The sequence below is a fragment of the Struthio camelus genome, chromosome 6, assembly GCF_040807025.1.
Source record: "Struthio camelus isolate bStrCam1 chromosome 6, bStrCam1.hap1, whole genome shotgun sequence".
NCBI classification, from domain to species: domain Eukaryota; kingdom Metazoa; phylum Chordata; class Aves; order Struthioniformes; family Struthionidae; genus Struthio; species Struthio camelus.
In genome coordinates, this window is record NC_090947.1 from 4378694 (window position 1) to 4403526 (window position 24833).

The 24833-nt window shown below is 46.5% G+C and overlaps 1 protein-coding gene across 1 annotated transcript in view; it reads right to left on the bottom strand.

Annotated features, from left to right (window-relative positions):
* The window catches only part of COL6A3 (collagen type VI alpha 3 chain), a 67607-nt gene that overhangs the window by 13466 nt on the left and 29308 nt on the right, over positions 1 to 24833 (bottom strand). Inside the window, exons 9-39 of the mRNA XM_068947788.1 lie at positions 23069 to 23689; positions 21261 to 21860; positions 20140 to 20742; positions 19126 to 19728; positions 16739 to 17085; positions 16019 to 16097; positions 15247 to 15392; positions 13727 to 13819; positions 13295 to 13348; positions 12105 to 12176; positions 11538 to 11564; positions 11362 to 11406; positions 11206 to 11259; positions 10933 to 10995; positions 10466 to 10531; positions 9746 to 9799; positions 8985 to 9020; positions 8253 to 8315; positions 7844 to 7906; positions 7038 to 7100; positions 6289 to 6351; positions 5774 to 5824; positions 5217 to 5252; positions 5046 to 5108; positions 4642 to 4704; positions 2799 to 2831; positions 2661 to 2697; positions 2542 to 2553; positions 1860 to 2353; positions 1229 to 1328; positions 15 to 713 (exon numbers count right to left, since the gene is read on the bottom strand). Of these exons, the coding sequence (XP_068803889.1) occupies positions 15 to 713; positions 1229 to 1328; positions 1860 to 2353; positions 2542 to 2553; positions 2661 to 2697; positions 2799 to 2831; positions 4642 to 4704; positions 5046 to 5108; positions 5217 to 5252; positions 5774 to 5824; positions 6289 to 6351; positions 7038 to 7100; positions 7844 to 7906; positions 8253 to 8315; positions 8985 to 9020; positions 9746 to 9799; positions 10466 to 10531; positions 10933 to 10995; positions 11206 to 11259; positions 11362 to 11406; positions 11538 to 11564; positions 12105 to 12176; positions 13295 to 13348; positions 13727 to 13819; positions 15247 to 15392; positions 16019 to 16097; positions 16739 to 17085; positions 19126 to 19728; positions 20140 to 20742; positions 21261 to 21860; positions 23069 to 23689 (5403 nt within the window). The remainder of the gene's footprint in view (positions 1 to 14; positions 714 to 1228; positions 1329 to 1859; positions 2354 to 2541; positions 2554 to 2660; positions 2698 to 2798; positions 2832 to 4641; positions 4705 to 5045; positions 5109 to 5216; positions 5253 to 5773; positions 5825 to 6288; positions 6352 to 7037; positions 7101 to 7843; positions 7907 to 8252; positions 8316 to 8984; positions 9021 to 9745; positions 9800 to 10465; positions 10532 to 10932; positions 10996 to 11205; positions 11260 to 11361; positions 11407 to 11537; positions 11565 to 12104; positions 12177 to 13294; positions 13349 to 13726; positions 13820 to 15246; positions 15393 to 16018; positions 16098 to 16738; positions 17086 to 19125; positions 19729 to 20139; positions 20743 to 21260; positions 21861 to 23068; positions 23690 to 24833) is intronic.

Sequence of the window (24833 nt, forward strand, 5' to 3'; positions counted from 1 at the left end):
GATGTTATACTTACTTCTGATAAAAGATGGCAGCAGTCTCCCAAAGCGTAGTAAGGGCTCTTCATGCAGCTCTCCTGGTTTATCAACCAACTTGAAGAACACATCGTTAGGCTCGCTGGCTAGGCTGTAGATGTTCTTGGCATTCACCTTCCTGCCAATTCCCAAGACAACAAAGAAATAGCCTTTGCATTTGGCGTCGATAACAACCCTTTGCAGGTACTCGAGTTCCTGTTTTTTCACTTTTCCAGTCATCATCAGAACTATGACTTTTAGATCCCGAGGGTTTGGTGCAGCTTCAAAAATATGAGCCATTGTGTGTTCAATTGCACTTCCCATAGCCCTTGTGCCATAGAGCTGGGTCATTTGATTGTGCAGGTAATTAATGATCTTCTCTTTGGATCCATAATCAGTTAGTGAAAACTCCGTTTTTACTGGTGAGAAGCTTGAATTGGTTTCATATTCATAAGGAGCTTGCTGGAGAACTGCAACTCTTGCATGGTGCTGAGATGCTTTTGGATCAGAGCTGATTTCCAGGTTACTTACAAGGTGGGAAATGTATTTCTTCATCTCACTGAACTGCAGAGGGGTTGTAGACTCTGAGCTATCCATGATGAAGGCTATGTCAGTGTCTACATCTGTTGGGGCTGCCCTTCTGTCTCTGAACACAGGTCTCTGAATACCAAAGCCACAGATGGGGTCAGGGTCACACACATCTAGGGAAGAAATACAGAAGATTTCATTTGGATGAACTGAAGATGATCATCCCTTGTCCCTGTTAAAATCCCTTGTGTCATATAAAATACTACCAAGCCACGGACATTCACCAGTTTGTTACTTGATACAAAAGTCATTTAATCCCAAAGCATGTTTAGTTATGCATTCAGTATTTCTCATGCACTCTTTTGTCCAAAGAGATCCCTGAAGCTCTCTGTCATAAATGGCAGAAGGCCATATTTTACAATGCTTAGCCATTGGTGTTTGGGTTGTCATAATGGGAACAGGCCAAAAAAGGAGCTTCTCCTTATAGAAAGTGGAGAACGCCCATGCTAAGCAGTGAGCCTCATTCACAATGCCAATGTTTTCTGCTCAACCTGAGAGTATGAATCCCTTGTCTTCAGCAGCAAAAGGGCTGAATCCCAACTGGGCTTCCCTTCTGCGTTGCTGACAACTGACTGCTGCGCAACCAGTAGGATTTGGCACAGTCTAGAGGGGAAACTGTATGCTTTACCCAGACAAATGTGACAAGTCAAGAGTCTCCTGATAGTTTCATTCAGCTGATTGCCGCTGGTTGGAAGAACGATCGCATGTCCAACTGCCGTGTTGTTGATCTGGGTTAGATGCAAACAAAAAAACATGGCATTAGTAGTTGCGTCTTCTGCTATTTTCAGCTCCAGGTAAGGGAGGGCAATCTTGTGGTTAAGTCTAAGAGATTCTCTTCCCAGCACTCTGTTCTCCCTCTACCAAGAAAGCTACAGTACTTTTACTTTCTCACCTGTTGCCTTACTGTCCTAGTCATATCTTTCTCACTGTGGGGACGGTTTTTACTTCTGTTTCATCCTGCACCTGGCACGCTACAGCCATGGTCCAGGATGCAAATGACTCATCACAACATCATGAGATGATTAGTGTTTTGCAGCATCCCATGCTACATTGTGGAAGTCTCTCCTAACAGACAAGTTGGGACAAGTTTGCCCTGAAATACTTTCTTAGCATTAAGTGCTTGAAAGGGCTTGATCCGGGGCCTATAAAAGCCAACAAAAGTATGCCATTGATCTTCCCAGTCAAACTGGATTGAGGTCACAAATAAAAGAGAGTAAGAAGGTCACAAATAAAAGAGAGTAAGAGTGAATGATACTGACCTCCAGAGCTCTGATGAGAGCCTGGTCCTGTCTGCTGGTGAGGAACACAGGCATGACCCCGGCATCATAGAGTTTCAGCACTGCCTCATTGAGCTGCGGGGAGGCTCTCGTGTCCCCGTTGCTGAAAAATACAGCCACCTTCCTCATAAGGAACCCGCTTCGGGCACGCTTGAAGGTATTCCTGGCCACGAAGGACATGGCAGTCTCCAGGCTGCGGGGTTTTGTGGTCAGGGTTGCTTGGAAGTTTTGAATCTGCTGGAGGAGGCTTGATTTCTTCCTGGCATCAGCGAAGCGGATCTCGGTGGTGACCTCGTTGTTGTAGGTGACCAGTGCCACCCGGGCACCCCGGGGACAGTTGCTCTCGGCAATGGTTAAGTTGTTAACCACTCTGAGCACGGTTTGCTTCATCCTGTTGATAACTTCCCTCCCGACGCCTGAGGAGGTGTCGATAGCAAACGCCAGCTCAGTTGGGAAGACGGGGCACTCCTTGGGACCTGCCAGAAACGTATGTTAGGAGCAATTAGTGCCAGATGTTTTCATTAGTGTGCAAGGACCAGGTTCTCAGCTAGTGTAAATCATCCATGCTGCCACAGAATCGCATGAGCTGATTTACTGACTCGGTGAGAATCTGGCCCCCAAAGACATAGTTATAATGGGATTTAAAGGACTGAAGGTGACTTACCATAGCAACAAGCTGTGAAAAAGATCAGAGAAAAAAGCAATTCAGTCAATGAAATTCATATAACATGACTAACAGACAAGGTGAGGGACAGAGAATTAGCAAAGCACTGGTGTACTCACGGCATTTGTCTTTGATGTTCCGGACAAGGGCGCATTGCTTTAAAAAAAGAAAAAAGAGAGAAAAAGGGGAAAAGATCTGTGACATGGTAAACAGAAGAATATTAAGAAACAGCAAGGGAGAAATGATGCCACACTTACATCTCTGGAGTCTCCTTTATCACCTTTAAGTCCCTGTTTAAAAAACAAAATGAAATTGATTGAGTGCAATGTGTCTTTTAAGGGTGTCCCATGAGGCCATTTGGAATTACTGTTTAACAAAGGATCATGCACAAGTAAAGGGGAAACCTGGCTTTTTTCCAGCTTTATTTCCAGGAACAGGTAAGAAACATTTGTTTTTTTGCCTCATTGGCCTTGCTACATGACATATCAAGCCAGATCCTCATTGCCACAACTGTTTTTCTCCCCACGTGGGCCGTGAGCTGAGATTCATTCCTAGGTGGAGGGTCGGTGCGTTGTAAATGCCATAACTACCTGGGGGATTTCATACCCACTTTACGATGGCTGCAGGCACAGGGACGCTTTTGGGGTGTTAAGCATAGGCCCAGATAAGGGCTGCAGACTGGGGTGGGACAGTAGTTTTCTCCCTGACCCTCCATCCTTACAACTTTGTGGGAGGTGACACACAATCTCCGGGAGGAGCACCATGTCACCTACAACTGGGATAAATCCTGACTGAATTTCAAGTGTCAGCAAGGCCCAGCTGGTCAACTGGCGAAGCGTGTGCTCTGCTGAACAAAGCCTATTGTTTCCTGGCTTTATTCCTTCTTCCAAGCAGGGCAGGAATGGGAAGTTCCTGGGAGTACAGCAGACACATTTGGTGCTTTCCCCACCCTTTCCCATTTTGTGGCCTTGCCCCAAACCCTCTTGTCTCCCTCTGGCTCTATTCTTGCTTTACGTGGGCACCCAGTGGCTGCTCCTAGAGGAAAGGGACAAAATAAAACCCCAAAGTGGGTCAGAGGAACGACACGTGCGCTTTCAGGCCTGCTGAAAGGAGCTCAAGGAGCACTAGCGTTTTGAGCAGATTAGTGACCTCTGGTTGTTTAAAAAAAAAAAAAGTAGCCACACAAGTTCCATCTCTTGCCAAGGGTCCCTGCAGCTAAGGAGTTGGCAGCATCTCCTACATTATTCTGTAGGAGATGTCAATATGTCCTCGTGATGCTGCAGGGTGGGATTTAGCTGTTGTGGTTGGCAGGTTTCCAAGGGATCGAATGCTGCAAAGGAAATGTCCCACGTGGGACGAGCATAGGGAAAACGAGCAGATCCGACAGACTCCTTGGCCTTGAATGCTCCCGCTGCTGTCAGCTCTGCTTTCAGATGGATGAGGACTCCTGAGTGACCCAGGCCAAGAAGGCATAACTCCTCCCCTCCTGCTCCCACTTACAGAGGGGGCAAAAAGCCCATTTGATGACTGCCCTGATAACACAACACCTTCTGCAGTGGAAAGATGTGGAGGAAACCTAACAGAGGCCAAAGCCAAAAGGGGACCACCATTTATAGCGCTCTAGTTTGAGTTCCTGTCTAAAAGTAAGCCAAATAATGTTGGTCTTTCCATGTTGCTCTGTGCTAGGGAAGCAGTCAGATCTGGTCAGGCATTTCCTGAGAGGGGACGTAACTGATAAAGAACTGAGAACTTCCTATAAGGTGCTTTTAAGCAGCATGTGACCACTAGGAAATCCTAGTGCCTGAAAAATGCCTGTCTCCTGACTTTTTCCTTCTGCTGTGCACTGCAGTTTGAGCACTGGTGAATATTTATTGGCGATGCTAGTGAGTTAGGAATTTAGAGAGACACATCCAAGACAAGAGAAGACGAATTTGCCCAGCTTCAGGATGGGAGGAGATGGACGTGGGCGTTATTTTTCAATCCCTGGTACCCTTAGGGAGCCCCCAGGTCTCTCAGAGAGGTCGATCAGGAGGTTTTCTGGGGCAGAAACAGGGGGGGAAGCCAGAAGTGCATTCAGCCGTTCATGCAGGGAACACTTACAGACGGTCCAGGATATCCAACCTCTCCTTTCTGACCGGGTGTCCCAGGGTCTCCTGCATTTCCCTAGAAAGAGAGCAGGGAAGTCCTCCAATTCACCGTCTAGATGACTAAGCAACCTAGAAGCAGAGGTCAGGGAGGAAGGAAAGTCTGATGGGCAGTGAGCTTCCCCAGAAGGCAGCATGGCAAAGTACGTTTCTGAAGCAGGGTCAGCAGGGCCTTTCACAGTGGCTTACGTTTTTGTTCAATAAAAATGCCGCCTTACTCTAGGAGGCTTCTATCCATGCATGCCTGTAGGAGGACTCCTAGGAGCATGGGTCAGCACTTGGGGGAAAAGATGTGCTCATCTTTCCAACTGCTCATGCGCAAGGGCCTACTGGGAGAAATCATGTCATGGTCAGACTTACTCTGCGGCCTCTGTTTCCTTTAGGGCCAGGGCCTCCAACACCACCACGGTCACCAGGTGAACCCTGAGGTTAGGAAAAAAACACAAACAGTAGCTCTAGATCTGCACAGGACGCCAGGGAACTGCTATGTTGCTTGGAAAAGGAATGTATAGTAAGTTGGCTGCGCCGTACCTTGGGGCCTGGGTAGCCTATGAAGCCTCGTTCGCCCTGAAACAACATAAGAGTTTATTTGAATCAAGAGTTTTAGAAAATAATCCTGGTTCTACAAACAAATTTGCAACAATTTAAGGTATTAAATGATGGAGAGAAAAGCGAGAGAGACTTAAAGTTCAATTTACAGTGTTGTTCCACGTATGATCAATGGAAACAGTCACTATTTTTAAGGTCTCTAAAGCTAATATCAACTGTAGAGGAGCTGTCAGAGAGGCTGGCTTATTATTTTTACAGTTCCACAGATATGCATGAGGCTTTCTGGCTAAAAGTTACTAAAAGCTTCCTCCCTGAAGCTAATATATGCTGGTAAAACCAAGACAAAAGCAGAAAGGAAGAGTTTGAAGAGTCTTGCCTGATTTTTCCACCAGGTTACACTTAGCGCTGATTTCTGTGGCTATATGGAGACTCTCTGACTTTACCTGGGCTATGTGCCCCTGTGCGTGGTGACCTCTGTTAGTTCCTTGTCCTCGGTTTGTAAAGCCCAATAAGGGCTATTGTTAGAAGGATGTGCGTACCTTTCTGCCTGTAGGACCAGGCCCACCAATTCCATCTCGTCCATCATCACCCTAAAATGGGAAAGCCAAGGGAATTAATGTGTTGTCCTGCATGAATAGCTTAAACATCACAGATCCAATGCTCAGGGATGTCAATAACAAGAACCCATTGATGCTAGAGGCCCTTGAGAAGTCCTTTTCTAGATGAGATTTATGTTAGAAAGAAGCAGAAAAAAAATCAGTACTAAAGCTACAGATCAAATTAAAACCTACTTAGCTTGTACACACAATGTGTAGAATCCAGGCAGAAGTCAGCTATGGGGAACAGGCTGGGACATGACTCCCCAGTTCAGCCTAATGACAGATGTACACTTAATAGTCGTGTCTGACCCACTTCCCTCTCTTATATTATACTATATGAGATGCAAAGTCCATAGGGGAGCTAAACTTTCTGCTGTGGAGGGCTGCAGCCCATTTGCCCTAGGAGAGGGTTTAGTCCGGCATCCCTAAAGGTTTGCATGCATGGCCATACTTACCATCTCTCCTCGGGGTCCCTGCTGCCCATTTGGCCCTCTGGGTCCAGGGTTTCCAGGTTCACCCTGAAGAAAACATCCATTAAAGCATATGATGAAACTGCAGGGGAGTCCAAGCCTTTCCCACCCCATAAGCAATGGTTTCTTTAAATAAAACCAGCTTGCAGTGGTCCTTACAAGCGGAAAGGCATGACCTGGCATATACAGCTATAAAAGTGCTTATTCTTTAGACAGGCCCAGTGATTTCAAGAAAGCTGAACGATGTGGCATAGCACACCAGGAAATCCTACCCAAATGATGATACTGTTAGTGTTTGCCTTTTATAAGCACTCAAAAGATAAAAGCTCCCGAGCCCTGGGAGGGTTGCCTATGCAAATCAGCAGTGGAGCAGCCATGGAAATGACGCAGTGTGTGCGTATCTGGAGAGAGAAAACCACATGGGTGGTCTAGAAAGGACCAGCCTGACCACCTTCCCATGTGGACACCAGCTGAGAATTTGCCGTGGAAAATTACTTCGGGATCTCACAGTCGCTCTCGCTCAACGACATTTCTCTCTCTGGTCAAAGAAATGAGACCCTAATGAAACAGCCTTGCTGTTTAGGGTTGCTTTAGGCCACACTACGCAAGCCAGTGAAGATGAGTTGATTTTGCTCCAAAATGGTCATTTCCATTATGTTTTTGAAGCTCATACCTATCCACCAGCTTTTCATTACTATTTTAGCCAGGGATGCCCTGTGCTCATCAAGACGTACCTTTCTTCCCAGGGGACCAATCCTGCCCCGCTCTCCTGGTGTTCCCAGTGGGCCTCCACCACCCTGGAACAGAAACAGAGGGAGTCATATTTGCAACATGTCAATAAAACCGGCTGCCTGGAAACGAGAGGACTTGAGAGGTGGCAGTCCTTTATTAACAGCTAAAGCTGGTGCCTCTCAAAGCACCTTAGGAAATCCAGAACTTGAATTCCCAGTTAGGAAGAACTGAAGGAGCCAGTCAGTTCAACGTGAATGTTAGTAGCAACCTATATTGTCCCTAGTGAAACCCCCGCCCCCAGGAAAGGTGGAAGTAGGAGAAGCAAAGTCCTGTTCAGGAGATAGGTGGTAGGGAGAAAGGCAAGATATGTCTGGCTTTACGGTCACAAGTCTTGCTGGGATAAAAGGCAGGAGAGAGAACTGCAGGGAGGGCCCCCAGTAAGCATGCGAGATGGTTGTGCTGTGGCCTGAAAGGCTGAAGTGCCACTGAAAATGCCCCGCCGGCCACTGAGTGATGTTAATTGATTTTGAAACATCACAAGCCATAATGGGTTAAATCCTCAAGTCCTGACCCCTTTGTGGCTGCTTTTGATTCCCTCTTTTCTGTCACTCTCAGTCAAGAAACCTTTAACACAAGTTGAGAGGAGAATCGTATTGAAAGTGTGTGTTATTAAGGGAGAGCGAAACAACGGTTGGAGCCCTAGATAGGGAAATGGGAAGATACATTGACTGCATCTTAGTTAGGCTCCGCGAGATTTTCTTGCTGAGTAGCTTTTGGTTGCTGACTGAGAAGCAGCAGAAAGATTTACCCTGGGCCCAGGAACTCCCTGCTCTCCTCTCAGACCTGGTGTGCCAAGCTGACCAGGAGGACCCTGTATGGGGAGAAAAGAGAGATTGCATAAAGTCTGAACAGTAACAGGCAGAGCTGCATCTTCTAAGAGATCCCCTGGGATCTCGCACTGCACCCTGGCTACTGCACTCGAGAGATGGTTTTCAAACACGTCACACCTTGCACGGTCCTCAACGCAGCAGCAGGCTCACGTCCCGGGGCAGCACAGCCCGGCTGCAGCGCACCCCCGGGGTAACCAGGGCACGACAGCGCTTGCTGCCGGCGCTCCTGGAGGACAACCGCCTACAATGCAGTACGCGGCTCTGACGACATAACCTAACGGCACCACAAAGTACATTTTTCCTTCTCCGGCCTGCAAATTCACTGACCTGTGGCCCTCTCATGCCTTGTTCTCCATCCGGCCCTGCTTGACCAAGTGAGCCTTTGGTACCCTGCAAGTGCAAAACAGTACACAAGGCAGGTTAGCATGGGGTGACGTGGACCAGACCATGGGAGCAGTAAGGGGAACGGGAGAGGAACTTCAGGGAACGGGAAATCGCTTTATAGCTACATGGGAGAGAAGAACAATTTTATTTTTTTGTACAATAGAGTTACAGCAGAAAATGAATACAGAACTGGTGGGTTAATTTGCCTCCTACACTTAATGGACATAAATCTCCTTTATGTTTTAGTCGCTTTATGCTAGTCTAGCAGCACACAGAGAAGAATGTGACCCAGGGAACACTACTGAGGACACACAGTCCCATGTACAGGGATGTCTATTTTTGCACTGAGCACTGAGTCCTGCTAGCACATGTAGGACTGATCTAGTGGTCTTCTCAGCCAGGACATGGAAGGAGCCTGATAGTACTGCCCATGCGATTGAGAAACCCTGATCCGGCTCTGGCAAGGGAGGCCACCACCAGCCCAATTTCACAACAGCGGGAGGGAGGAGGGAAATTCAGAGGAGAGACAAGGCAGAAAGGAAGAAGCAAAACCCACATCTCTTTCCGCTTGGCACATCCCTCTCAGCTCTCTGGCTGCCTCAGCCTACGGCACCACAGAGGCTCAGGATACATTGCCAGGGGCTCTGGTTACAATACCGAGCACCAAATACTTACTTTAATTCCTATCGGTCCCCTTCGTCCTGCCATACCCTGTGAATGAAGAAATGATGAGACTTGTTAGGCAAGGCACATATGAGCAAGCACATGTGTTTCTCTGTTGCCCTTAGGCCAGCGTTTCTCCACTTCTTCTCACCCAAAATTTAAAGTTTAAATAGTTTAAACTACTGAAGATGGAACAGGGGGAGAGGAACGCACGCTCCACTTTGTGCAGAATAGCCAGCTTTCCCAAGACAAACAAACTATGGCACGTGTACTTCTTCCTTGCATCCCCCTGCCTCTCCCTAAAGACAAATTGCTCACTCATGTGTGGGAGCATGTGTTTTGCCACTATTTTATGCAAGGTCTCCATGAACGCCTTGGCCGCGTACTCCTGGGAGACAGGCAGAGCAGCAGCGATCGCAACCCCAAGGCTTCAAATGTCCTAGCTATACTAGTTCCAATTTCTTTTTTGCCATATTACCAATTACAGCTGTCTTTGATGCCAGAGTAGATGAAGTGTAGCTTCACTGATATGAACAGAGATGCTCTGGTGTGAATAAAATCAAGATTAGACCTTAAAAGTCTATGAAGTAAATAGAAAATCACCAGGCTTTTTCATTTTAAGTCTTTTTTTTTTTTTAATCACTTATGAGAAGGCAAAAGGGAAGGAGGCAATTTTTTTTTTTAGGAACAAGATTTTTGCAAAGGGAAGAAACAGATCCTTGGGTGCCGTAAACCAAACTCGGCCCCCTCTGACTGCAGGCCTGGAAACTTACCTTCCTTCCGACTCCACCGTCTTGACCGCTTGCCCCAGGGAGTCCAATTTCTCCCTAAGGGAAATGCAAAAACTCAGGTGAGACCCCTGCAGAAAGCAGGCACTGGGAAACCAGGTTCAGTTCTGAAAAAAACGGATCCCTCCACGCTTTCACGCAAACTACTCGATATTTCAGTATTGATGGAAATTGTGCTAACAACTGACAGAGGCTTTGCATCACGTTTTGAGCAAGTTCAAGGTGACATTTCCATTCTTTGGGAAATGCCTTCTGAACATTTTAAGATGCATTTTTATTCTGAACTGAAATGAAAACGAGCTCTGAAATTTTCCAAGGGATGTGTGTTTTTTTTGAGCGGTCTCAGGTCAATCTGGGCATTCGGATTTGACAGCATAAACAGTTCTCAGCTTTTCAATACCAATTTGTAACAGCACATGAAGTTAATTTCCAAGCGCAAAGTTGTTTCCGATGGCAATCTCCAAAAAAGTTTTGTAAATAAAAAAATAGGCCTTTTACACGAAACATCATCTAAATTGAGCTTTTCCCAGGGAAGGTTTCGATTGCAATATAACAATAATTTCCAGTGGAAAACCATTTCATCTGAAAATGCATGATGAGTTTAAGAAACTTTAACCTTTTTGGCAGCAGCCTTTCTTCTTACTTGCTTTGTCCTATCTTACTGTAAAAAACAAAAAACAACAAAAGACAACAAAGAAGCTTTACCATCGGTCCAATTTCACCCTTTTGGCCTCTGGATCCCCGCTGAGTATTATCAGCTCCTGAATCTCCCTGAAAGCAATACAGCAATGAAAAACATCTGTGTAAGTGGGACATGAAAGTCAGATACCATAAATTATTCCATGATAGCTCATGACCAACATTTCTTTTCTTTTTTTTCTTTCTCCTTTTTTTACTGAATCAGATGAGGCATGTAACATTGATGTTTTCATACAGACACAGCATTTCGAATAAGAAATGTCTATTTCTTATTCCACAGTGCTCTGGAGAATAACCCCCGTGCCTTATTACCCATTGTAAGCCTGGGCTGCAGGCTACAAGGGCCAAAGCTGTTGCTCCTGGTCAAGGGGTAGTTAGTACGCCCGAGGAACGCAAGCTCGCCCTCTTGCAGAAGCCCCCTGGGACCAGCAAAGAGTGAGCAGAAGACAAGAAGACGCCTAAACCATATTTACCGGATCTCCACGGAGCCCACGATCACCTCGTTCTCCTTGTTCACCTTTAATTCCCTTATCACCCTATGGCAAGACACAGAGGGTTAGCGAGAGACGTGCCTCTCTGCTGCGTCCCGTTCAGCTGAGGTTCCCGTCCCATAGGAATGGCCCCAAGGGAAGCATTGCAACCCTACCCCGGGACCGTGCCAGGCTTTCCCCACCCTCCACTCGCTCAAATCCACCCTTTAATCATCCGCTAACCCCTTTGTAACAGCTAATGTGATAAAAACCTACCCTCCTGCCGGAGTATCCCTTCTCTCCAGAGGAGCCTGGCAAACCTTTATCTCCCTACAAAAGAAAAAACAAATTAGAGCAATTTCTGCTGCTTTCAGGGACCTGCCACCGAAGTATCTCATTGTAAAGAAAAAAAGAGCAATTAAAATGACTGACCTCTTCTCCATCAATGCCATCCAGGCCCATTTCTCCTAGTTCACCCTGCAGAAGAGAAGCAGCAACGTGCAAATAGTGAAGTATTCACTGAGGAAAAGGAGAACGGGGTCGGGGGGGAAACTGATGCATTCACACATTCAAGCTCATGGCTGCGACGCTGGAAAATAGCTCCATACCTTCTCTCCTGGGAATCCACGAGACCCCTAAGGAGAAGAGAAAAGGAAGTTACCCTACTTCTGCCCAACTCATCCCTTCAGGAAGTGCTGGGGGAAGAGGGGCTATGCTTGGTGGCAGACCCAGAGTCGAGATTGGACTTGTATTTGAGCCAGCTGATCCAATAAAATAGCTTACTCCTTAGCCACAATTTTTTTTCCGCAACTAACTTATATTATCACCCAATTTTCTGACTCCCTGCACCCCCTTCTTAAATGAACCTAGATCCTAGGGGCAGCACAGAGGCACTTTGTCCAAGACTGGGCAGCTTTACAAGGAGACTCATTAGCCCAGCTACAATGAATGAGTTTGGTCTGCGTAATCCTCTGCTCCCTGCCGGGGAATCCAGGGTAGGAAAGATCACCTTAATGTCTCTGATATTTCCCCCAATAATTTTCACTCGTAGATATTGCTACTCAAGGAGGCGCTGGGGCTGTTGCGTGAGAGCCTGAAGTGACAGGAATAGGCCTCAGTGGATTTCCGCCAGCTGGACTCTGGGTCTGCTCTCTGCAGGCTCCTTAGGAACGTACCTTTGTTCCTCTCTGCCCAGGGCATCCCTGGAAACCTTGTGTCCCGTTGACACCCGGTGGCCCACGCTCACCCTGTCACGCAGGAGGAAAAGTGCGATAGTTAAGGTTTGCCCACTACACACATTTTTCTGGCTACCTGTATGTACTCGCAAGCTTGGGAGGTGGCTGGTCAGTGCCACATGCATGGAAGCACTGTGCAGCACGATTAAATGGAGCATCAGGCTTTGTAAGGTCAAGACCTGACCGTTGCTTTAGGATTGTCCCCACCATCTCTTGCCCATCTCTTGCCTTTGTCGTGGAGAGGTCAACTCTAAGTCTTCATCACTGAAACATTTTTGCCAGATTATGTTTAGTTCCTCAACTATGAAATAGCTTTTGGATTTCTCCTTTAGAAAAATGACAGCACCCCCTCGGAGCCCTACACAGAGCTCTAATCCAAGTCTGATCTTAAATCCCCAGGACAAAGTTGCATCACACATGGTATCTGACAGCAGCATTTGGCCCCTGCCTCTGATATTTTAAAAGCAAAGAGCAAAGCCAGCCCCTTGGCCTCCATTTCACCTTTTGGGTGTGATGCATGGGTTTATTCCAGAGGTGATGTGTTATTTCATGAAGTAAGACTTTGGATGAAGCGGTGCTTGTAAGAAATCATGGGACTCATGTTGTCTGCTACTGTGACTGATAGAAACACCCCTTCATGGTCCGATCTTTGGAGCAACTGGAGTTTCCTTTCTGCTGCATTCGATACTGATGCCTTTGGAGTAGGCCACTGCTTTAATGAAATTGGGGATTTTATTCTGTTCGTGTTCACACTTGCTGTGTTCATAATCACTGTCTTGCTCAAAGGTGACTGGAACCAGCTGCACACATTCCCACTTGCCTTGCAGGAATAGCATAAATCTGGGTCACCGTGAAAAATGAGAATGACTGCCCCCCACCAAGCCCTCTCCAGCTCTGAGAGAGAGTTTACTGCCCATCTCTCCGGGAGCAGCTGGGAACAGGACTGGCAACTCAGGACATCCAGCGAGAGGGGACAGAATAAAGTCCTGTTTGCTCACTCATCTAATCCACCCCTGTGTCCCCAGCAGAAAATACTCAGCAAAAGAAACCCTGAATACCATAGTGGTATGGTTAGATGCCTAATTTAAGCAGTACTGTGCACTTCAAGCAGAGCAGAGGCAATCACCTACCGGTCCTCCTTCATCACCAGGATAGCCTCCGTAGCCGATATCACCTGTAGCACCCTGGAAGACAGCACAGAGGATTTTTCATTTCCTTTCATAATTCAGTGATCTCCCACTAAAGTGATTTTCAAAATTTCCCTGGATTTGCCCAAAGCAGTTGCTTGGTCATCTATGTAAATAAGCTAATGAAAGAAAGAGTCTCCCTTTGACCTCCTCAAATTGTTTCACAAGACACTTAACCATGTACTTCCCACCACTTGTCCCTTTCCTCTTGGTTGTTGCATCTTAAATTAGACTGTAAAAACACCAAGGGAGGGTCAGCGGCTCAGTCAATTTCTTTGTAGAAGAAAGAAGACCTGTCCACCACCACTGTGGCTGGCCGGCTCTCATGCGAGGTCCTGCGGTTTGGATACGACCTCACCCAATGCAGTGACTTACCTTTGGTCCTATGGGGCCTGGCACTCCCCTGTCTCCCCGCTGCCCAGAGCATTTGCATGGGACCCCACAGCATGTCCGTTCTGCAATGTTGTCCTGCAAAGAAACACAAACAGCACAATGGGAAGGTGTTAGAAACCTAGCAGAGGCGCAGCATCATAAATCCTGCTAGCCTTCAGGGTCTGTGCAAGAGTACCTGTGCCGGTCCACCAAACATTTTGGTATCTCTCTCCACCTGGGAACTGCTGTGACAGCTGTCCAGAGAGATGTGTGTTGACAGACAGATTAAGTTGCATAGTTAGGGAACATAAATCAATGTTATCTTTCATATATCATCAGAGACATCAGAGGCAAGGGTTAAAATGGGAATTGAGTAGAGCAGAAGTTGGAGAAGACCTTTCAGGAGAAAACAGTGCCCGTCACTGAAGAGAACAACCTCATCTGTGAAGAAACAAATCTAGACTGTGGAAGATGCCCAGAGAAAATCTTTGCAGTGAGTAGCTCATCAGCAGCCCCCAGGCTGAGAACAATTTGTGAGCGCATACCGAAAGAAAGAAAAAAAAAGATATGGATTCAGAGAAATCGCAGCTTGGTTTTGCATCATCCACTAGAAATAAAAAAAATTGTTTTCTTTGCCAAGTACATTGCTGGCTGCAAATGTTTCCTGCCAGCTTTGCACATTTACATTTTGAAAGGATTTTCCTAGTCAACTGAATTGCGTGGGGATGGGCTGAAGACTAGCTCTTATCCCAAAAAACAAAGTTCACTAGTAAGTGGCATGACTGCACTCTGCTATGCAGAAAAGTGCCCAGCAAGGTTACCACAGGGCTCAGCCTAATCTTAATGGTTAAGCCTAATCTTATTTAAGGGGTTCATTAACCTGCTGGAAAAGGCGGTGCACAATACAGGTGGCAGATGTGAAGTTGGGAGGGACTGGACATACCAGGAATAATAGTAAATTAATGCAAAGAACTCTAGGGAGGCTACATACATGGGAGAGAAGAAAATCTATGAGCCTGAGCCTGGAAGAAAGGCAAGCTCCTTCAGCTGTCAAAAGTACGTCTGAAAAATAGGCACTGTCTCAACATAGGGAAAGAAACCTAGAAAGCTGTGCTTCTGCAAGAGGTTTAACATGGGCAACGCATGACTGCACATTAGCCGCAAGCTTGTAGTAAGGTTAAAAAAACAACAGTATAAATATAGACAGAGGACTGGCTTTTTGGCATGGCAGTTTTTGACGGCTCCTTTCTTATCCCATTCGGCCTGATCACATCACACTTAATGCACTGCAATCTCTGCTGGGGCAGGGCTTCTTCAGGAGTATTATGAGATGAGAAAGTGCCATGATCAGCTCTTAACCTTATTCGTTATGGCATCTGTAAAAGAGCTCACAGGAGGTAGGGAGGGGAGAGGGCCAGAGCCAAGTGGCTGTAAATCGACAACTGGTTTAGACGAGCAGAAGATCCCGCTGTTGGCTTTTCTCCAGCATTACAAGGCAACAGTGCCTGTGCCAAGTTACTTACAAGTTGTTCTGCCAACTCAAAGTCCAAGTCCAGCAGATTAACTCTGAGAGGCCTGTTGTAGGTGAAACCCCGTCCGAACTCTAATCGCATCACTTCATCAAAATTTTTCACTCTGTCCAGGCCAACAAAGACAAGAGCGTTGACACCTGAAGAGGATGAAATAGAAGGCACTGTGTCAGGGCAGGGTGCTGTGCTGAGCTTGCACACCATCGCACAACGCTAGGTTATCCTCTGCCTCTTCGATTGCCAGTGAAGCATGTTCAACCAAGAAGGGGCCCTGTTGGCAGTGGTTGACCACTTTCTGCTGGAAACCTCATCCCTTGACTGCTTATTTTTGACCTGACATTACCTTGGTCCTTGCTGGACCATTTCTGCAATGCCTCTGAAGGTTTTTGGACAGTTTAGAAGGATAAGGCCTATGGTTTCCATCACGCAAGGCTGTCTCCTAATGTCCCCTGGGAATGCTTGCCCTGGCACATGTGTGCATGCAAATATTAACCAAACTAAACGAGGTGAGAGACTTGGGATCACGGCATGTCTGGCTCTGCCCATCCCTCCCTTTGCGTATTACATGCATGCTTAAGTGCCAACAAGTAACTAAGTAACCAGGAAGATGATTAAGAACAGCAAATAGATGTAGAATTCACTGCTAATTTGTTGAACTCTTTGGTTTTTTGCTGTCTAAAGGTGACTGATTCATTAGAAATGGTGGTAACATGGGCTGCATCTTAGCACGGACTGTAATTACTTGCTAGCTCAGTTTAAAAAATACCTTCTCTATGCAAAGCAGCCGAAGCAGCCTCCAGCTGATCCATTGAATCATCAGCACCATCAGTAAAGTGGATTACCACCTGAGAGAAAAAGAAAATTATTTAAGGGCCAGTGTTTTCCAGCTGTGAAGCATAGTCACACACAGCCTGAAATGCCTAGCCAGCCTCTCAAGTGGAGTATCCTGGCTCAGCTCCTGCGGCTTCAGCAGAGTTGCACCAGCAAGAGACCTAGGTCGCAGGCTCCAGAGGTGGTCTTGCTGCAGCGTGCTGTCTTCCAAGTGATGTTTTATCTGAGGGGTGAGACGAGGCTATGCTTTTCATGCCTTTGTGGGCTGTGAACTTTTGCATGTCCCTGCCAGATTTACGTATGCCATATCATCCAGGTGTTTGTTTATAAAGTGTTAACAGCTAAAATCTGGAAAGCAAGCCATACAGCCAAACAGGGCTCGTGGCTGCTGGCTGCCGCAGTGCTCAGCAGTCATCAGGACAGGGCCTTCACAACGTTGTGAGAGTACAGGAAGTGAGTATGGTTTAAGTGACCAAAGGATAGGGCTTTATTTATGAATTTACCAGCACTTTGTTATCTAAAATACATCATAAGGCAGCTTTTCCCGATGGTGCTGGCCTAGTGGCCTTGACTTCATGCCCTGCTGGAGAGCCAGGCTCAGTGTAGCACAGTTTTCAAGGCAGGGAGAAATCCGAGGAGGGCAATGCTGACTTACCTTGGTGCTGCCAGAGGGGGCAGAGCTGAACTTGTTCTGATAGGATTTCAGAGTGTCTGCCGTGAGGAAATAGGGTCCCCGGGTGCGCATGCCTTGAAACCGCTCGAACAGCTCTGGCTGGTACTCGGAGAAGTCCAGCCCTTCAATGGGTCCCCCGCGAGCCTGGGCCATGATTGCCACCCTTACGTTTGGTGCCTGGCTCCCTGTACAGCTGATCTTCTGCATCTGGGTTATTCTGTTCAGCACAGACTCTACTCGGGACTCCAGCCCTCTCTGGGAATTGAATATATTTTGCCCAGCCCCAACATCTGAGACATCGAAGCCAAGTATCACATCTACGTCGCAGTCTGAAAAGCAAACACAGAAAGAGAGGATTTGAGCAATGGAAAGGCTGCTCTTTAAATAATTGTCTTCCTCATTTTTCTGTTGGACGTTAGAAGCTCTCTGGGTTGAGAACTGTCACCGTTTGATACACAAGTCTGACAGGGTCCTGGTTCTGCTTCAGACTTCCTTTTCCCACAGTAGTCATAACTAAGCAGTTAGCTTGGGAAAAGTTGTGCTTTTTTTTTTTTTTTTTTTTTCCTGTGCCACTATTGCTTAGCACTGGGAGAAGCTGACTAAACTAAGTCTAATGGAAATCTGCTGCTTTTTCATTATGCAGCCAAGACTGCTCATTTCTCTACGCTTTGTGAGAGCCCGTCTGTAATTTTATAGTGTGCAAGCAGCTTCTGCCTGAGTTTTAAGTGACAGTCCTCCAGTCATGCAAAGGTAGAGGTAGGAGGTGAGAACCAGTTGCTTGATCTGAGCTTTCCGAGAGGCATTTTTGCCATGGCTAAGATTTATGTGGGACAGCCTGGAATTAAGGCAGAAAGGATCTGTCTCCAAAGGCAGTGAACTCGCTCGGTCTGTGCTCGCAAGGCTGCGTCCCGTTCGGCCTCGCGTTGTGGGAGAGATAATGCCGAACTCAGCTCGTGCCTCCAAATGGCAGTTGTCCCATGTGGTCTCCTGCGAATAGTTCAGACACAGCTCCCGTCTCACGCTTGGTCCTTTCCTAAGACTAACAAAACATTAGCCTCCCCACATGCCTTCTCTCCAGTAATAGCAGAGTATGACTCAACCGCAAAGATCAGGGCTGCTTCTGTGCAATACTCGGACTACAAATGGATTGAAAGTGGTCCAGGACAGCCAGAGATCCTGCATGATTTCCATCTCACAAATGTCCCAGTGACCCAGAAAGGGCAGATCCAGAAGCCATATGAAGTGAAAGTGTTGTTGCCAAGACATTTCTTTGACGTTAATCGTATTGAAGCTCTAGGGTGGTAGGGCCCTTCCCTGAATTAGGGCGGTGTTTGCAGTTACCACCAGCGGTGATTTCCTTTTCCCTGTACTTGTTTTTTCTTGCCTAGTCTGGAGCTGCTGCTCCATACAGAGTCACTACAGCTCTTTCTCTGTTTCTCCAGAGGTTCAGGAGACCTCTCTACTCAAAAGCCAAAGGGGAAGGCTGAGGTGTGATCAGTCAAGCAAAGCCACTTGTGGGGGGGTAGGACTTGCCTTAGTGTAGTAAATTAAACCAGCTGAGGGGAGTGTGGTCTGACAGCAATATAAAATCACTTGCCATATTTTCCCTTTTTTGACTTCTGAAATGGCCAAAGCATACAATTCTTCTAAGGCAATTTTGCCTTAAATTATAACCATTAGTGCCCTAGCTTTTTCTCATATACTGATAAGATCGCCAGCTAGATACTCTAGATCTGTTAATATGATCTGGCAAGAGAAGTTCTTATTGCCATTTTTACTAGCAGCACGCACGTCAGGCTGAATGGCCAGAAGTCCATTTGGCCTGGTTGTAAATACAGCAGGCAGAATAAGAACCACCACTCCTCATTTTTGTGCTAAACAAGTTGGTCTGGCAACGTTATGAAATGACCGGCATCACGTGCCTACACATCTGGGGAGGTGTCTAGTGAGATTTAGACCACAAAAGGCAGTTAAAGGAGCCATGCCAGCGCGATAATAGGAAGTCAATGGTGGGTAATTTAGTGACCGCTTACTTTAAAGGTGAAGCAATTATTGTCAGGCCATGTCTCTTGTGCCATAGCTTGTCATATTTGAAATTCTTGCATCGTGATTGCATCTCTGAGGTGACAGTACACCACAGTCCCTCATGCACTACAGCCCACAAACAGGCAGCTCTTGTAGCGAAAGTTTACAGCCTACTGCCATGGTCATGGAGAAGGCCTGAGCCCATGGTGCTAGGTCAAGCAATAAGCCAGTTACAAGAGTAGGCTACAAAGACACTGCTGGACAAGCAAGCCTGTCAAAATGTGTTGGATGTTAGGACTGCACTTGGGAGTAACCCGAATGCATTAGTAAAGGATTGTATTTACCTCTTGTAACATCTGTCGTTCCTGGGCACAGTTTCTCCTGCATAGCGGCAGCCAGTGTAACCAAAACTTGCTCGTTCAGCTCCGACAGCTCCTGAGCTGTCGCCGCTCTGAAACTCGTGGCACTTTCGCTGGCCAGCTTGCTCACTTCCTCCAGGTCAATGTTTCTCACGCCGACTGCGAATACCTTGACACCTTTCTGCGCTATTCCTAGGGAGGCGGTCTGCCCGTCATCTGAAGGTTTCCCTCCTGTGATGATGAAGGCGATCTGAGGTACCCTCTGATCGATTCTGCTGCCAGCTTCCTTCACGAAGTGTTTTGCCTGGAGATGCTTGATGGCTGCACCAGTGTTTGCCACCCGACCTCCTTTGTAGATCACTTTATTGATGGCATCTAAAATCTGGGGCTTGGTGGAGTAGTCCTTGAGGAAAAATTCATCAGTGACGTCTGAGTTGTACTGGGCCAGTCCTACCTGGATGGAATCGCCATCCTCATAAATGGCGTCCACTACTGAATACACAAACTGGATAACTTCTTGGAAACCATCTCTCCCTAAATTAATGGAGCCATCTAGCAAGAATACAATGTCAGCCTGCTTTTTACCACCTGGAAAGATTACAAAAAAAACAGTTATTAATAATTGTTTGCAGCATCTGTAGTATTTCAGAAAGCTGTGCTTTCTGAAACAGCATTGTGCTTCTCTATTCCTTTTACTGTATTTTTAGCTCTATCAATTTTTTTCATGCTTTTACATCTTCACTAGAAGAAAGGTTTTATAAAGTACAACTATTATACTTCACATAACATTATTTGGTTTTCTGATAGAGATTCTCACCGTGTTTCAGATTAGATTCTATTCTTTCCTATGCTCAGCAAGGTCTTTTTCAAAGTGTTCTTTAAAGCAATGTGAGTAAATGATTGGGTTCCAAAGGGTATTATTATGGAGTCATTTACACATTACACAAATTATATCTGTGTACCAACCAGAAAAGCTTACAGGACGATTAGCAGTCTTACCGGGTCCTAAAATCCCAGGGGTTTCTGTTGTAGGTATGGGGAGTTCTTCAAGGATATTCTGGACCGTCTTTTCTAAAGTTGGGAGTTCTGTAAAATCTTGTACTACAAGTACGCGGCCAGGATCATTGGTAATGACCTGCAGCTGACCCCTGTCTACCTTCCTTGCTCCTACACCCAGGGGTTTAATGCTAGTTGAGGTGATCACGTTAGCAGGTCTGTTCACGTCATCCTGGGACCTGTCTCCGAGGAAGACAACTAGATGCTGGGGCACTCCATCTTCTATCCTGCTCCCTGCAGACTTAATGAAGTAGTTCTTCACTACGTAGTCTAGGGCTTTGCCGGCGTTCACGGGGGATCCTCCTTTGAGCCTCAAGCGGCGGATGGCTTGCAGGACAGTATTTTTGGTTTTGTGGGTTTTCAGGTAGAACTCGGGGGACACGTTATTGCTGAACTGTGCCACTCCAATTCTCACTTTATTTGGCCCAACTTCGAGCTGCTGAACAATTCTGCCAATGAAATCCCGAATGTGGGCAAGCCCATCAGACCTAACGTTGTCAGAGCTATCAATGAGGAAAACTATATCCTTTTCATCACCAGAAATATCTGCAGGAAAGCAAGAAGAAAGGAAATTTGCATGTCAAGTCTTTGTTTAAATTTTGCTGCAAGATTTCTGTGCTATCTGCTCTCATGTGCTATAGAAATGCACAGCATATTTTACCCAACTTTAGGCATGGTGCCTTGAGGATAATCTCCCAAAAGGGCTTGTGTGTAAGTGTGCATGCATGTGTTAAGATTCTGCTTAAAATTCTAAGCATGCATTACTCAGTCTTATCTGTTTTATTCTTCAACACTCATTTCTGAATTTGTCAGTGTTTCCAGCTGCATTTTGCCCCAGATTTATGTCTCTCTTTACTAGACAGCTGCAAAGAGCTGCAGAATAGGAATATGTAATTGTAAGCATTGCAGTCTTTGACTTGAAAATCACATTTTAATTGCGCTGCCTTTCCTTTTAACTAAGGAAAACCTCTGTTTAGAGAGAAGGGGTGGCAAGTTATTTACGCATTCTGGCAATATCTACTTGGCTAATAATACAGAGGCAGCTAGTAATTAGAAAGCCTTACCTGGGGTGGTTGGAACATCTCCCAGGAGCTGTCGGATTTGGTCCTCAGTGAGGGTTTCAATAGGGGTCAGCAGCTTCTGTTCAAGGCTGGGCAATTCTTGGAAGCTAGACACTTGGAATGTATAATCAGGAGTGAGGGAAATCTGTGTCATTTCCTCAGAATCCACAGTCTTTACAACAACCAGAGGTGCCACCCCGACTTGTTTGACTTGGAGTGAAGGGTATTCTAAGTCGTCATCGGACTTGCGGGAGGAGAGGATGACCAAAAACTGAGGGACGCCCTCCTCTATGCGGCTCCCAGAGGGCCGAGTGAAGATAGTTTTTGCCACAAATTCAAGGGCCTCCCCAACATTGACCTGCTGGCCCCCCTGTGGCCGCAGTCGTCTCACGGCACTTTGCACCTCGTCCTTGGTGGAGTGAGCATTGAGCAGGAACTCAACACGGGGATGCTCGCTGAACTGGACCACTGAAATCCGGGTGGTATCAAAGCCCACGTCCAGGTTGTTCACTATCCTCTCAATTAAATCACGAACCAGGTAGAACTCCTGGGCAGCATACCGGGAGCCATCAATGAGGAACACGACATCTCTCTTCACACCCGCTGCGGAAAAGAAGGCAGAGATCAGCGGATGTATCGTACCTTGCCTGCAGAGAGTCTCTAAGCTCTGAAAGCTGCTGAGGCATTTGGAGGCAGGTAGCAGAGTGCACTGCTTCATCAGCTACGTCCCTGGACCATTCTTCTGACCAGGGGGAGGACGCTCACTGTTTCTTTCCCCATGATATCTCCTACGAGCCAGCAGGCAGCTCTGGGTTCAACCCAGGGACCAGACCAGTCTACTGGGCACATCCCTAGGGAGTGCAAGGACAGCAACTTTCAGAAGAAAGGGAAGCAAAGAGGGAGATGGGGAAGCTCAGAACAACAAATCCTAGTGGGATTTCCTCCCAAGAAAATGTTTGCTTGGTGCTGCTCCTTACTCAGGACAGGCTGCCAAACAGCCCTGGGTTGTTTTACACTCAGTACCACCCCTCTTATGCTTTACTCATTGCTTTGGCTTTGTCCTCTAGGGGTTATTCTCCCAACTTCTATTTCTGAGATGACTTTGCTTCCTAAAGAAAATGTTTTCTGCAGTGTTCCAGGCCAGAGCCTGAATTTTAGCTGAATATCCCATTCATAAATGGCCTGGGGGAAAGCAGTCTGACTGAAAGGAAGGAGCAGATGCGGTAGAGTGGTGAACTTCAGAGGGAGTGATCTGGGGTGGGTATGTTTCACCTCTTCAAGACAGGCATATGCCAGTTGGATTTCACTCCAAACAAGACCAGGAATGGGGGATCTGATCCTTTTCCTGACACCCACGTCCTGCTTGTCTCTCCCCAGTGAGTGAGTGGGAGAGATATAAGACGGATCAGCAGGTCTTAGTGTGGCATTGACTGGAAGGTGGCATTGAGCAGAAAGGTGACCTTGATTTATAGTGGTGTGAAGGTGTCCCTGTAGTATGTGAAAAGAACCCATTTTCCATTTTAGGAGGAATGGTACAGATGGCTATAATAGCCCATTGACTTAAAATAAGATTAAGGTCCTTGCATTCATGTTGTTGGTATTCCATGTAGATGCAACATGGACCACACTGTGGGACTGGGCTTATAGATGTCTCAGTTTAATAACACAGCTCCTACCACCCCTAAGTGCATTGAAAAATACATTGACAGTGAGACTTGGAGTCTTGCTTTTCTCTGTTTGTGTTGCATCCATGATGTTAGCAAACATCATATTTTTGCCTCTGGCTCTCAGTGCAGACACAAACATCTCACCTGGGCTGGGTGATGTAAAAACCAGGTCAGGGGCTAGTGACTCTATCTCTTTCTTGGTTAGTCGGACGACTCTGTTGGACACAACCTGCTGCACTGAATCCAGCTGGTTGAAGTCAGGCACAGAAATAGCAAAATCTGGGAGGAAGGAAATAGTCTGTAGCTCTGTGAGGTCAGCATTTCCAATTCCAATGCCAAAGGGCACTGTGCCGCTCGTCTTCAGGACCACGGAAGGCCTCCTCACATCATCCTGGGAGCGGTCAGCAGTCAGCAGAATCAGGAACTGAGGGACACCCTCGGCTATCCTGCTCCCGCTTGACACTGTGAACACGTTCTTGATGAGATAGTCCAGGGCTGCTCCTGTGTTCAGAGGAGACCCTCCCATAACCGTCAGCCCCTGAACGGCGTTGATTAAATCCGCTTTGTCTTCATAGGCGTCGAGTAAGAATTCGGGTCTTATGACATTGCTGTACTGCGCAACGGCAACACGGATCTTGTCACGGCCAATATCCAGGCTTTCAATGACTCTTTGGACAAAGGTCTTCAGTAGAGGGAAACCTCTTCTGACACCATCCGAGCCATCAATTAGAAACACCACATCCTTCTTCTCACTTCTCTCCACGACTGTTTGAGACAATTAAGGGGGAGGGGGGAGATAAGTAAGATTCTCTTATGAAGCGGTTATTATTCTCTGAACAAAATGAACCAAAGGACTGCCAAAGTTTTGGGAGGGGAAAGTGATGTGTCAGAAGGGGTGGTTCGGTTCCTTTGTAATGAGACGTCCCTGGTGAAGAGGCAGATGGATAGAAGCTGGTGGCAACTACAGTGCAACATGTGCTTTGTCTTACCAACCAAGTCACAGAATCATAGACTCATAGGAAATAGGGTGCAAAGGGTCTCCAGGTGCCCCCCCCCACCCTGAGCTGTCTGCTCCAATGGGGGCTAGGAAGCTGTCATGTGGCTTTGGAAAAGGCAACAGGAGCCTGTGACATTAGGTGTCATTTGGTCCTAGAGAAAACTGAGTTTCTGAAGAAAATGACTTCATATGATTACTCCAGATGGGATGCTCAGAGATAGCTGATGAAGAGAGATAAAAGCATGTCTCAGGGACTGCCAAATTTAGAAATAAGTAATCCTACATATATTCAGACAAAATAAGAATTTGCTGAAAAGCATATCCAACTGAAAACGCTGAAATGCTTTTCTAAAATGCTAGATGTTGTTCACAACTATTATTTTTTTTGGTGCTTGAAGTTATTCAAGGTTTTTTAAAACTTATAAACATCCTTAAAAAAAAAAAACCAAGAAGGTGAAATGTCAAAGATCTGAAAAACGTTGATGAGTTCTGCTATTGACTAATCGAATAGTGAAACTTTGGCTCAGCCAAGCAGAAAATGTCACTGCCTTTCAGACACAGGAACTGAGCAATTGCATCCTAAATTGTGCCATTGGCCTGTTAATAAAAGGGTCAGTGAGACAAGCAGAAGATGATTTGTCCCTCTGAAGAAAATCAGAAAATCTTCTGTTTACGAATACTAAAAATACAAGGAATAAACAAGGGCTGTGGAACTCTTACAAGACTTTAGGTCAAGTTTATCACCTCAGAGGACTGTTGGAAACTTGGTAGGATAAGGCATAGGACTGGAATACTGGGGGCAGACATTGCCTGAGGTATCCCACTTTCACACAGCTCTGAAGCTCGGTAGTAGAGGAAGGCTGTCCTGCCAAAAGTCTCTGGGTAGTGGATAAAGGAGAAAAGATGGGTGCT